Source organism: Quercus lobata, chromosome 11 (assembly GCF_001633185.2).
Source record: "Quercus lobata isolate SW786 chromosome 11, ValleyOak3.0 Primary Assembly, whole genome shotgun sequence".
In the NCBI taxonomy this organism is placed as follows: domain Eukaryota; kingdom Viridiplantae; phylum Streptophyta; class Magnoliopsida; order Fagales; family Fagaceae; genus Quercus; species Quercus lobata.
Genome location: NC_044914.1, coordinates 6136901 through 6150860, shown reverse-complemented (window position 1 = coordinate 6150860; position 13960 = coordinate 6136901). Strand labels below are relative to the sequence as shown.

Here is a 13960-nt window from a genome sequence, read left to right as displayed (position 1 = left end):
AGCGATGTGTGTTTTTGTACCCTTTTGTTTCTGGTGCGTCTATCAGTTTCTCACATCTGTTTATTCGTTCTTTGAACGAGGTTCATAGGAGTTCTACCATAGGGCATGCGCTTATCCATCCTATTTTCATTCATAGGATTTTGTTGTTTCTTGGTCTAGATGGTTTTCCTTCTGGTGAGCCTATTCATGTTGTTGCTCCCATAGGTGCCACCTTTTTTAGGCAGAATGCTGCTTACTTGAGAGTTGATTCTTCGCGTCCTAGAGGTGCGTCATCTGGTATTGTTCCTCGCCCTCCCTCTTCTACAAGTGATGATGTTGTTGAGGCGTCTGGTGTTGTTGCTGCTGATGCTGATGTTTCTCCACCAACTACTTCAGATGATTCGGACATTCAACGTACGTTGGATCATGTCTTGACCGTTCAGGCGGCTCGGACAGATTTTGGTGGACGTGCTTGATAAGATCCGTGCTTTACGCGCAGAGTTGGCACAGTTTAGACGATCTGCACCACCACCTCCCTTTTGATGATGGATTTTGATTGCCCTTTGGCATTCCGTCACAAAAAGGGGGAGTACTTATTTGAGTTGAGCACTTGTAGAGTTTTGTTTTCAGGGGGAGAGTATTTTTGTTGGTTGAAGCTTGTGGAGTTTAGATTGTATCTAGGTGCTTCACATTGTATGTTTTTTTTAGCTCTTGCCATATTTTTGTTGGGATATTCATGTTAGAGGGAGTTACTTTTATTGCTTTATATGTTTCTTGTTTTCAACTGCTTATTGATTTATATTTATGAGTTATTCATTGATATATGTCTTTATTGTGTGTTGTTTGAAATCAAGAATTTATTTTGTTTACTTGTATTTTCCACACATGCGGTTATGTATTTTGTTTAGTGTTTCAGGAAATATACAGGTTAATTCAATTGAGCTGCTGTCTACACTTGCAACTGATGGATAGTAGTTATGATTGAGTTTGTTTTATGAGCATTTGTTTTGTAAAGGGCTTTTCTTTGTAAACTTTGAGCTTTTAGTTGTGTTTTGTCACGGATTGCCAAAGGGGGAGTTTGTTAGGTTCTAAAGACTTAGGTTTTTATGTATTTAGAACTTTAATGTGTATTGTTAGGAAACCATGATCAAAACAATATATTTAGTAATGTTTAAACTTGCTCAAAGTTGTATCTTTTATGTAAAGTTGGAATAAGTTGATGCAGAAGGCTTTTATGCTTCTCGGTCTGGTTCGATCGATCGAGGCTTAGGCTCGATCAATCGAAAATCGGGTCAGAAGCGTTTTTCTACAGAATTCCAACTTAGCCCTAGTTTGTTTAAAACGTTTAGGGTTTTTTAATTTGTCCTAAGTATAAAAGGAAAACCCTAGCCATGTTTTAGTGTTGCTCATATTACTGTTTGTGTAAATCTCTTATGAGATCTAGAGGAGCTTTCCTTTGCACAAACTTAGGGTTTTTAAGGAGCAGATATTATCTACACCTTGATGATCAATTCAGATGCTGTCATTGAAGTTTAAAAGAAACACAAATAGATGTGCTTGTATCTGACGATGAATCCAAAAAAGAAGGAGTCCGTGGATTCGGAGCTTGCACGTGGTTGTGTCAGTAAGTTCTACTGGTGGGTAGCAATAAGAAGTCGAGCGTGGGGGCTTGTAAGTCTTATTGTATGAATTTCAATTCTTTCAAGATAGTGGATTCAGGTTTATCTTGAGGATAGCTAGGTTAAATTCTCCCCAGGTTTTTACCGGTTTGGTTTCCTGAGTGATCATATCTTTGTATTATTTGTCTTTCCACTGCTTTGCATGATATGATTATTGTGATTGTGATAACCTAGATTTGTTAAATTGGACTAAGTAACAATTTGGCTAATTATCTAAGTTAATCCAATTGTGTTTTTAAGAGATCTAAAAACCATCATTTTTAGTTAATGATGAAGCCAAATTCGTTAGTTGATAAGTTCGTCTAGATGTAGTTTAGCAATAATGATCTCGATTTTCTGCAAAAGAATAACTATGGTGTTTCTCTTTAAAGGTCATTGGCATGATGCTAGCCAATGAACCTCTAATAATAAAGTCAGATCACTATTTAAAGAGAAAACAATTTTTAAAAGTGTGTAATTATTTATATCTGTACCTTTGCTTAGGTTTTGAGGTGGTTTATATAATTCTTTGCTTTTCTAGCCATTGGAGGTCTTCAATGGAGGCCTTAATGGCTTCGGTAATAGCTCTGGTGGTTTAGTGATTTGCTTTAAATATCCGTCCAACAGTCATGCTTATGCGTTCGTCCATTAGTAATGCTTATGTGTCCGTCCATTAGTAATGCTTCACGCATTAAATGCACGTTTATGGCGCATTGGTCATCCAAAGGCTTTCCTGGATGATGGGAATTTATTGGTTCATTAATTAAGTAGTCATATGATTGAATTTTAAGAAAAGAACCTAAATAACAATATCTAAGTATATACCTAAGTTTTTCCTACAATAATATATGCATGTTAGTTATAAATTTTATCTTCTTGGATTCACCGCTATTCCATAATATAATCTTTACCAATAACTCCTCATTACTGATGTGGAAAGTAGTATTTTGCTTATTTATAGTGAGAATCTGTTTTAAAAGGGTGTAACTTTAGTTAAGTCAACAATGGTGATGTTAAATTGATTTAACATCCCACGTCACAAAAAACACACTACATTGGTAGTGCCATTCCTAACTATCATTCAATCTACTGTTCTCATTGTATGTTCCATTATTAAAGCACAAGCATCAAGTGTGCTATGCTAAATGTCAATTTATTTTACCAATTTTAACATATTATTTTACAATATACTATACATCAAATTTTCTATTTTAATATTACACCATATCAAAATAATAATAAAAAACCAGATATTATACTTAAGCAATTTCGCTATTAATGCTAAAATTTTTAACATTTAAAATATCTCATAAATCTTATTTTTTTAATATTTGATATGTCAAGTGCTAAACAATTAAGGCCGCTGCTTCTGTTTAGTACCTTCGATGTCCTGAATTCACTGCTTTTGACCAGTGTCACATGATACCGAACAAAAGCGGCACCCAACAATTAATACTGGTGACTAGACAACAAATGCTAGCTGTCTTATCCATTTAATTCCTTTACTAACTATCTTACATACATTAATTTATGTTAAGAAGACAACAGTAGTTAGACATAAATATGCTAGCTGTCTTATTCATTTAGTACCCATCGTACATACATTTATTTATGGTAGATGACAACATTGATTAGACATAAATATAATTGTTAGGTTATTTAGCCAATATTTTAAATTACTAAGAATTACGAAGCGTACTTTTCTTTTCTTGTCTTTTTTTTTACGAAGTGTTTTGTTAGGAAGCTGTAAACTTGAATTTTTTTTTATTCAATAAGTTTTTGTGATAATTTTTTTAATATTTATTTTGTTTTGGTAAACCATTTTTTTATAATAATTTTTAATGTGATATATTGGGACTTGCGATATATATTTAAAACTATGTCAAGAATTAGTTCATTTAAAGGTGATAATTCTTTAAAACACAAATTTACCTTCTTAATAAATGGTGAAAAATATATGTTCATAAGAATGCTATTAAAGCTTTTGAAATTTAATTAACACCTCTTAATCTTTTGGACTGAAACGTCAGGATCTAAATAACTTTTTCTAACTATTGAGTTATATAAAACAAAAAACAATAAAATAAAAAAAATTAGAAAACAAAGAAGATTGCTGATTTTTATTTCTCATATTGGTTACACGTAAGTGGTTGAGTTGACTGCAGAGTCTTCTTGGACGAGTCTTCCTTCCTGGCGCACCCCTATGAGAAGTGGAGATGACTCTACGAAGGACTTAATAAGTAACAACAAATTGAATTCTTATCCGTCTTATAATTATTTGGGGAAAAAAAAAGAAAACGAATTCTTCTTGGTTGGTGAAGATGACGATATTAAATTATTAATAGCTAGCAAGAAAGACTAGACAATTGTGAATGGTTAACACTCCCCACACTAGAAGTAACTGTTAAAGACCATGGTATGTTTATTTATCACTTGCACCTGCTCTCAAAAATCTTCCAACAAAACCACTTTCAGCCACTCTTTTCTTTTTATAAGTACACATTCTCTTTCTCACTCACTAAAGGTGATATATAAATATATATATATATATATATATATATTTATATAGGTGGGCTAAAAGCATTTACCAAGATTGGTTTTCAAGGTCAACCTTTATAAGCCTTACTGATTTCGTTTAAGTCGGTAGGAATACAACAGATTACCATTGAAAAAGAAGATTTCAATATTAACTCTTCCTTGGGTTAGTTCGAGGATTATTAGTTTATATAATATTCAAGTCTCAGTTACAAAGCTTATGATTACATAATGTATGCTTTTCTCTAATTCTTTGTTCCCCTTTTCTGGAAGACTCCTTTTTCCTTATATGGCTATTTGAAATGCATCACAGCCCTCCACTTATACAGTCACTTATCTTCATTTGGATATTTGTCTCATCAGGGTTTTTCTAGTGGTAGAATGAGTTGCAAGCTGTGAGGGTATTGTTCAAGGGTCATTCTGTTATTAATGTAGCCAGCTGAATTAATGCAGTGCATTAAATACAGAGATGATGAGTACTTTATGTGGGTATTTTCCTTCTTCTTTACTTGTACTTCTCTACCTCCTTCATTGGTATTTTGTCTTTTGGTCTAGGTGGCTTTATCTAAAGCCTTTCACGGAGTGTTTGCTCTTCGAGCTCCTCAGGTGGTTAGCTTCTTCAGTTTTAATACTTGGACTCTTATCAACATATTGGGCCAGAACTGATGAGGGACTGAACCTAATTCCTTCTACTCGGGTCGGACTCACTTGGCAATATTTTGTTTTTGAATCTTACCCATCCCCACAATATATATATATGCTGAATAAAAGGGGGTATATTTTGTTAATATTAAATAAATACCGATTTGAATTTTCATTGAAATAGAAAATTTATACGTTGGCCCCCTCCATCAAAACTCTAGCTCCATCCCTTTCATTAAAATAGAATTTTATTGGTTGGTGAAAAAGACAAAACAGGAAGACTTGTGGGATTGACCAGTGTGAATGGTTCATATCACTCACCCATTAAGAATTTAAGATCATAATGACAGGAGTTACTCTTATTTATTACTTGCAGCTGTTTCTGGACCTCCGCATGCTCTTAAAATTCTATACGAAAGCCAATTTCTGCAACTCTTTGGGCATGTTTAGTGGACTATAATAAGCGTTGTAATGTAATAGTTATTCTTATGATTTAGTTATTCTTTAGTTTGATTATGTTTTTATTATAAGGAATAGTAATTCCTTATGAATATTTATTCTTCAAAATGAGGAATAACTATTCCTCTTTAAAAGGTTGTATTAGTTATTATTTAGTAAGTACAATAATTTCAAAACTTAATATATTTCCAAATAAACAAACTTTCCATATACATCTAACAATTATAAAAATAAAAAATCATAAAAAATAATACATATCTCTCTGAAATTTAAAAATAATAATTTTTAAAGAGATATAATTGTATGAGTAAGATATTTCCTAAAATAAATGTTAAGTTTCATTCTAATGTTATAACTCATAACCAAACTAATGAATAGGTTTAGCTATTACATTACAACACATTTTATTGCTAGTAATAAAGATTACAATTCCTATCGTAATCTCCATTCAGTGTACCAAACGTACCCTTTGTTTTGTCCAGATTCCCTTCCCTCTTGTTCTACCTTGTTAAATGCATGCTACTTGAGTCTGTGATCAGGTTCATTTACACATTCTCTTTCTATCTAAGGGGTTACAATTTATTTTTTCTTGAATAAGTATTCGCTCCATTAACCCAAGAAAGAACGAGGAGGTATGCTAAGGTCAATACCAGACCGATAGACCACGCAGTCTCAACCAAGCTAACTTCACCATATTTTCAACCAACCACTAAGGAGATAATATAATTTAGTGATGCTACTTATAACTCCAAAAAAAAGGTGTGCATATTTAGAAATACTTGTTGTTTACTTTTATTATATTTTTGAACAATTAGGTCAATAGCCTTTTTTTTTTCCCCCTATCCCGAAAAAAAAATAAAAAGCCTTGTTCTTTAGTATTGTTGCACTTTGAAATAAATGAAAAATTTGTTAGTATTGTCTAATCTGTTTTCCATTTCTCCAGGTATCAAAATTCAAACTTTTTTTGTAAAGCTCGTTGGGTCGTGTCAACATAATTCAGAGGCTGGTTCTTTGTTTTGGAGGTTGGATCATCGACTAGCTTTAGGTATGGGTAATCAGAGAGAAACGCAAGGGAACGGTGCAAGGTAGTTTCTTTTTCTCTATTTACGTGCTAAAAATAACTCTTTTTTTTTTTGGGGCCAGTAGTCTAACAAATTTAGTTATAAATTGTTGTTTTTTTTTTTTAATAAATAAATTGGATATTAGGCTACCAGCTCAAAAATTTTCCAAGAAGATTTTGCATGTCTGTTCTATTCTGTTTTCTACGGGTAGGGGTACATGAGTCGGGTTGAAAGGTTTTTTTAACCTATCAATCATGATGGGTTAAAAAAACCTAATCCGTCATAGAGGTCCAACTCAACCCAAACCACATGGATTGGGCTGGACTTTTTTTTTAAAAAAATTTAATTACTATTATTAATAATAAATTGAGAATTAGAACATCGCTACAACAAATAAGAGCAAAGTTATAACCAAGTAATTCTGAGCATAACACCAAATCAATGCAAACTATGCAAGAAGAACTTTAGATTTGAGTTTTATTTAGGAAGATGGATAAAAAGTAAATAAAAATATTTATAATATATTTTTTAAAATTTAAATATATATTAAATATAGGTAGATAGGGTCGGGTTAAACGGATTTGTGAATCATATAACCTGAATCCAACCCGACTCATTGTAAAACTAATTGACACATAGTATATTATTAGGGAGCAAAATGGTAATTTACCCACACATAGAAGAAAAAAAAAAAAAAAAAAAAAAACATAAATAACTAGTGTTGCCAAATAAAATATTGTAAAAAAAAAACCAAAAGGATAAATAAACAAATAAATAATCCAAAAAAATTTTTAGGTTGAATAAAATAATACAATAATACTCAAATCCCACAATACTAAAATTTTAACTTTGAGCCTATTCAAATAATTGAAGTGACATGCCAATAATCATAATATGAGTTAGATAGTCAAGTGATTATTTTATTTTTAAAAAAGTTTTATATATTTATATATAAATTTAAAAAAAAATTCCAAGGGCCCCCATTGGTAGGAACATAGCTCATTCCCTATATATATATACACACACACACACACACACCACTTTTTGCAAATATGTATAACATTTGTCACTTTTTATTTGTCTACAATATAAAATTTATATTGCAAGTATAATGTAAATATATAAAACTCCTATTTGAATTTTCTTCAACCTACTAATACTTTGATGAAGTGGTTAGCATTAGCATTAGGCGTTCTAAACATATGCTATTTTAACACATTAAAAAGTTAATTTATCTATTATAACACACCACTTTATAATACGCTCTATCATGGTTTTAAAAATCGAACCAAAGGCAAAATCGAATTTGCCTCTAGTTCCCAGTTTTCACCAGTTTAACTCCAGTTTTAGGCCTTTTTTCCGAACCAAATTAGCCTCTATTCCTACTTCAATTGATCAAACCTATCGGTCCGGTTCGGTTTTTAAAATATAGCGTCCTATATCATATATTCTATTTCTTTTTTACCATTTTAGTAAAATAATAATAATTTTTTTTTTTGCCATTTCTATCCCTACAGTGCTAGTATTTGAATTGCAACGTAGCATGTGCCAACATTTTTTTGGCGTTTAGCACATCTTATATAGATGGTTTTTTTCTTTAGAATAATGCTAACGAATGCCCTTAAGACACTTATTAACAATCTATTTTAGAAAAATTTTGACATCACTTTTATGGGAAATAAAAAAAGTTGTCAAAACATTAATTGTTTTTTTTTTTTTTTCCCATATGGGATGTGCTAAACGCCAAAAAAACCACCTATATGGCACTCGTTAACATTTCCTTTTTTTTTTTTAATATACATGATGCTAGTGCTCTAATGTTGTGACGAGGTTGTAATGGAATTGTAAATGGTGTTGAAATTTGGAGCGCTTTGTGTTTCATGGGATTGCACTAAAAATTAAAAAAAAAAATGAAAGCTTGTGAAAATTTAACTAAAAACAAGCATATGCATCAACCACGGAGAGACCGTGAAAAAAAGATGTGAATTTGATCAAACTTGGAACGGGTGCGACTCTCTTTCTTCTAAATTGGAGCGTTCTTCACTTTATCAAGTTTGTATTTTTAAAACTTTGATTTCAGCATTTTGAATCATTAGCGCAAGTAGAAAATTTGTCTACAAATTTGGTTGTAGCAAATGGTTATAACTTTACTTAATATCTTTTTATTGTATGTGATTTTTGACAAATTCACCATTAGATTATATTTCCTTCTTATATCTTTCATCCTTGCAAAATTTCTAGAAGATCAAAGATTAATAACTAGTCAACAATTAAATTTTAAACTTCACATCTTTTTTAGTCTAAAATTATGCATAAAAAATAAGTTTATGAATTGAAAAATAAATAACATTTGATTGACATGAAATTTGACATGTGTATTAGGAATATAATTAACATGCAATCCAACAGTTAGGGTCTGTTTCGATTGAGGGAGGAAGGAGGGAGAATGGAGGGGAGTAGAGTAGAGTTGGCTGCAAATAGGCCAATTTTACTCTATTCCCCCTCCCTTAATCCATGAAGACAGGAAGTGCATTAGTGAAGACAAAAAAATGTGGATCAATGCTATTTTTTGGATCATTCCTAGATTTCAAATACCTAGTGCATTTTGTTGTGAATTATATTGAGAAAAAAAAAAAAGACTACAAGCGCAGATGAGTCAAAAGGTCAAAGGTGCAAGTTTTGGAACTTCAGCCAAGAAGAAAAAAAGTTGTGGAAGTTGCGGATGTGGTTCATGTTCGATATTATAGTTATTTTTCCCTTTCCACAGGTAATACAAAAATTAACTTTTTCAGCTGGCATTTTGCATTTGTTAATAAAATCTTTATATTAATTTGGAGTGCCAGGTCAGATGTACTCTGAGCACTTTCACATGGAAATTAATTGCAAAAAATCTAACATAATTCAACCAATTTCATGTTTCATCTACATGCATTAACAATCAAAAGTTATTATCAATAGCTTCTCATAAAACAAAAAATTATTATCAATAATATACATTACTATTATTTGATCAATACTCATAAATTAAACCTACAAATTAACTCCCACAACTATAAGTGCACTCTCTTAAAGACTCAAACTAAACTAAATCTTATACTCAAAACAACCTCTTAAATATGAAGCTATAAAGTAACACTTTGATAACTTGAAGCCCAATATATATTCAATGGTACTCTCATATTGTCTGAATAAACAAACTTTTAGATCACACTTGTGTGGCAAGTTTTAGTTAATTAGCTTAACTAATAAAATCTCATTGATTAAAAAATTTAGGGTTTGAATCCTATTTACACCAAATCAAATTAGAATTTTGACTTAATAAAAAAAGTAATTATCATGAAGCGAACATTATAACTTGAAATTCTATCATATTTATAAAAAATAAAAAATTGCATGCCTATGTATCCTTTAATCCCAAAAGTAGTATAATATATCTTTTAACCATCAGGTCAACTGTGGATTAGCCACCCCCACCCCCTCCCCATTATTATTATTATTTTTAAATAAAAATTTCTAAATAGATATTGATTTTATATATGGGTAGAACATTTTTTTTAATAAAACAAAAAAATATATATTTATACTTATGGCCTCCATATGCCAATGAAAAATTTAATATAAATAAAATTTAGGTAAATTATACTTTTGGTCACTAAAATTTGGTAGGTTCGATCTTAGCCACTCAAATTTAAAAAGTTCAAATTTGGTCCTCAAATTTTTCAAAAGGGCACAATTTGGTCTCTCCATTCTCTTTACATGACTAACAGTACATTAAGTCACCCCATTTTTTAGGGACCAAGTCGAATCAACCTCATTTATGGGGAATAAATTGAACCAGCCTCATATGTAGGGAGCCAAAATTGAACTTAACCTAAATTTTAGGTAGGAAAACGTTTTCTCTTTGAAATTTTAGGGACTAAATCCAAAATTTTTAAATTGGACAGAACAAAATCAAGATTACACTAAATTTCAAAGAGCAAAAGTATAATTTATTCATAAAGTATTTGTTAAATTATATACATTTATATGAAAGTTTGAGGTTTCTAATATTCATTTGAATAAAGTCACGAACTTATTAATGATGAGTAGTGTATACTAATTTCTTAAGTTAATTGGACATTCATAAATTATAATTAATATATAGTTACCCTAACCATTATCTTAAAGTTAAAGGGATAACCCAAAGAAAAAAAATATTTTGTTTGGCTTCCTCCTCATAAAAATGATAGTTGATTAAAGATAAGTTAAAGATACTGAATCTTTTTGTCGATCTTGACTCTAGTTTGCTAAAGTTTAATGGGTGTATTTTATTTAGTACACATTGAATTATAAAATACTTAATTTATATTTTGAATTGTGTTTATAGCACTATATATGTTATTCTACTCTACATAGTAAGAATATAATTTATTAAAAAAAACACTTAATCATCAAAATTATACTTCGGCCCACGTGAGCTAATTTTTGGCTTCACCACTACTCTAAATATGTTCATCGCACCAGTGGCGGCTCTACCTGCAAGCCATAGCGGTCACAGGACCATCCTAACTTGCAAAAAAATGTATATATATTTTCCAAAAAAATTATATGCTAAACTAATATATTGTAACTACCCTAATAAAAATTTTGAACACCCTAACTTAAGAATTACAAAAATTTGGGTTTAACAAAAATAAAAGCAGTGCTACTACATTCACAATAATTTTACAATAAATCTAATGTAGTAAGCTGTTACTAATTCTAATTTGGGCCAAATACTAATATTATATTTTTACCTACCAATAACAGCTTTTTGCATCAAATTTATTGTAAAAATGTTATGAACATAGCATTACTCCAAAATTAATTTTGCCTCCAAACATAATTCTTAATCCTTGTTTTTTTTTAAAGCTTAAATAATGACAATAAATATTAGCTCAAATAACAACAAATATAAACAAAAAAAAAAAAAAAAAAAAAAAAAAAAAAAAACCAAGACAAGACCAAACAACAAGAAGTGAAAAAATTATTCAACAAAAAGCTTATTATAAAACAAAAAAGATAAAATTTGTAGCTCGTCCAACCTATTCAATAAAAATAATTTTTGATTTCATTTTACTTTAAAAAATGGTACCAAGAAAAATATTTTTATAATTTAAATTTTTTAGTAACCACCCTAAAAACAATTCTTAAAGATACCACTGCACACTTTGCCAATGTTCTTACTTCTATTTCATAATAGTAGTGCCTATAGAATAATGCTTTAACATGTAATTTTTATAGGTTTGAGTTAACTCAACTAATAACATTTCTTATTATTGAATAAAAGATTTAAGGTTCACTCATCGTCTATAACAAATCGATTGCAGTCTTGGCCTGATGATAAAATCAATCATTTTGGAATTGACATCATAGGTTAAAATTTTATCTATAAAAACACACACCAAAAAAATAAATAAATAAAAAAAACACATAATTTTCAATTGACAAAGAATACTTTCTTTTTGGATAAGGAACGTTATGTTACTCATTTCACAACAAAAATTCTTTTTATTCATGGTCACTAATTTATTTAAATTAATGTTGTCCCTACACATTATTAGATTTTATCCATTGACTCTAAACACGAAAGTTCTTGTAATCCATTCAGGTGTTAATGTCAAACATACTTTCAGAAATGAGACGCGCGGAATATACAAATTATGTAACAATCTTGAACGCTGTTATTCTTATCCAATATGTGCCAAGAGTTCTTCAAATATACCTATCCTTGAAGAAACTGGATGAACATAAAAATATTCCCATACCGATCAGAGCTTCATTCAATTTCTTTCTATACGTCCTTGCTGGTTATGTAAGTTTTAAAGTTTGCTTACGTAGTAATTTCGTTTTCTATTTTACATATTTGCATATTGAGGATGACTTATTAATATTACTTCTTTTTAAATTCAAAAATAAAAATATATTTTATAGAAATTAAGTGGAAGCTTCATATTTATACAATTCTTTTTCCCTCTTATTGATGTTGTTGTTGTTGTTGTTTTTTTTTTTTTTTTTTTTTTTTTTTTTTTTTTTTTTTAAATACAAGATAGAAATTCTACTCTAGCATAATCTAAATATAGAGATTTGAACCTCAGTTCTTGCCCTCACACCTCACTAGTACTTATACTTGTGAAATTACCATTATACTAAGAATATGTCGTGGTCTCTTATTGATATTGTTGATTATTAGCATTTGGTTTCGATATCCACAAAATTTACTAATGTTTTAACGGGTTTTTCTGTTCGTTTAGGTATTTGGAGCCTTTTGGTATTTTTTTCTCAACTCAACGACTGACATATTGTTGGCGTAAAGCGTGTTTACATCATGGTGAATGCGTCCAAGGTTCTTTTAACTGTGACCACAGTTTTGGAAATCTCTCTGTTTCACACGATTTCTGCCCTATTGATTCAACAAATACAAGAACCTTTGATTTTGGAATATTCCTCGAAGCCCGTCGGTCCGGGATCTTAGAGTCCACAGATTTTCCAAAAAAATTAATTTACACTGCCTGGTGGGGCTTGCGAAATTTAAGGTTTGCACCCTTTACTATTCCATATATATATATAAATATATAAATATATATATATATATATATATATATATATATCAGTTGTTACAACAAATAAACGGACTTGATCCATAGATCTCCTCCTGATAGAAACTCAGCAATATTACCGAGTCACAAGGTTCATGGCATTTTCTATCTTTTTTTTTTTTTTAGTTAAAATAATTATTGGTTCTCCTAGTTTTTATTAGTGATCTCATTTAATAAAAATATTCTTTTTTTCTTTCGTGGTAAAATTGTAAATTAGAATCACTTGTCTTCACACATTTGTAAACCATGCATGAATTGCCTGATAAACATTGGATCACAATAGAAAGAAAATACTTAATTCATGAATTGTTTATAAATAAATATCCGTATTGAGTTTTTTACAAATTTTTTGTAGATTTGGATCTATTTTTTTTTTTTTTTTGGTAATAGAACTAATTTGGTTTTATCCCGGAGATGCTCTGGTATGCTTTGTTCTTTAACTATATATATAGTACTATAAAAATTACTCTAAACAAAACTCAAGATATATATTGTGGGGGCCCAATAATTTATGGGCCAGGCTCATTCGCCCTTAGAGAGTCCGAAGGCCCGAGCCGAGGCAAACTACGGCCCAAGCTCTACAATACAGAGCACCTAACGGTTTTGTGATGTAGCCGAGGACAACTCAGTCCTCGGCAGATCCGAAACCCCACCAGAAGAAGAAGGATAAAACTGGTATAGGGCCAGACTTAAAAGAGAATCTAAGAATATTCGGGACAGCTGCTCTCATTGCCATTCAATGCGCTGCCCCTGACAGAGCCGTACTCTCCAGCTTTATCAACCATCCCCAACAATTCCGGGATTGGACTGATGGGACAAATGTCAGTTTTGTAAAGATTGACCCTACACGTGGACGAAGGACAGCGAATGCAGGCTAGTATAAAAGAAGAAGCAAGTGAATCTGGAGAGGAGGATCTCCAAAAAGAAAGACTCCCTAAGGGGAAACACCCTAATAACATGTGTAGACCATAAAAAGACCCGCCGTTAGGTAATCGGGGAAGACCTTAAT

General features: G+C 30.8%; 1 protein-coding gene across 2 annotated transcripts; it reads left to right on the top strand.

Moving 5' to 3' along the window:
• Nucleotides 1–5783: 5783 nt before the first annotated feature.
• LOC115969004 (cyclic nucleotide-gated ion channel 1-like) lies at nucleotides 5784–12886 on the top strand. Of its 2 annotated transcripts, XR_004086845.1 has the most exons (4): nucleotides 5784–5812; nucleotides 6217–6358; nucleotides 11964–12167; nucleotides 12607–12886. XR_004086845.1 is itself a non-coding variant. In XM_031088564.1 (3 exons), the coding sequence occupies exons 1-3, from the start codon at nucleotides 9066–9068 to the stop codon at nucleotides 12664–12666; spliced, it is 300 nt and encodes a 99-aa protein (XP_030944424.1). In that variant the 5' UTR covers nucleotides 9061–9065; the 3' UTR covers nucleotides 12667–12886. The 2 variants fall into 2 exon arrangements, 1 of the variants encoding a protein (XP_030944424.1); XM_031088564.1 differs by lacking the exons at nucleotides 5784–5812; nucleotides 6217–6358 and adding an exon at nucleotides 9061–9101.
• Nucleotides 12887–13960: the final 1074 nt, after the last annotated feature.

Coding starts and splice junctions, on each gene's coding strand:
- LOC115969004 (XM_031088564.1), top strand. CDS start 9,066: ATGTTCGATATTATAGTTATTTTTCCCTTTCCACAG. Junction 9,102..11,963: donor TTATTTTTCCCTTTCCACAG/GTAATACAAAAA, acceptor TAATCCATTCAG/GTGTTAATGTCAAACATACT. Junction 12,168..12,606: donor TATACGTCCTTGCTGGTTAT/GTAAGTTTTAAA, acceptor CTGTTCGTTTAG/GTATTTGGAGCCTTTTGGTA.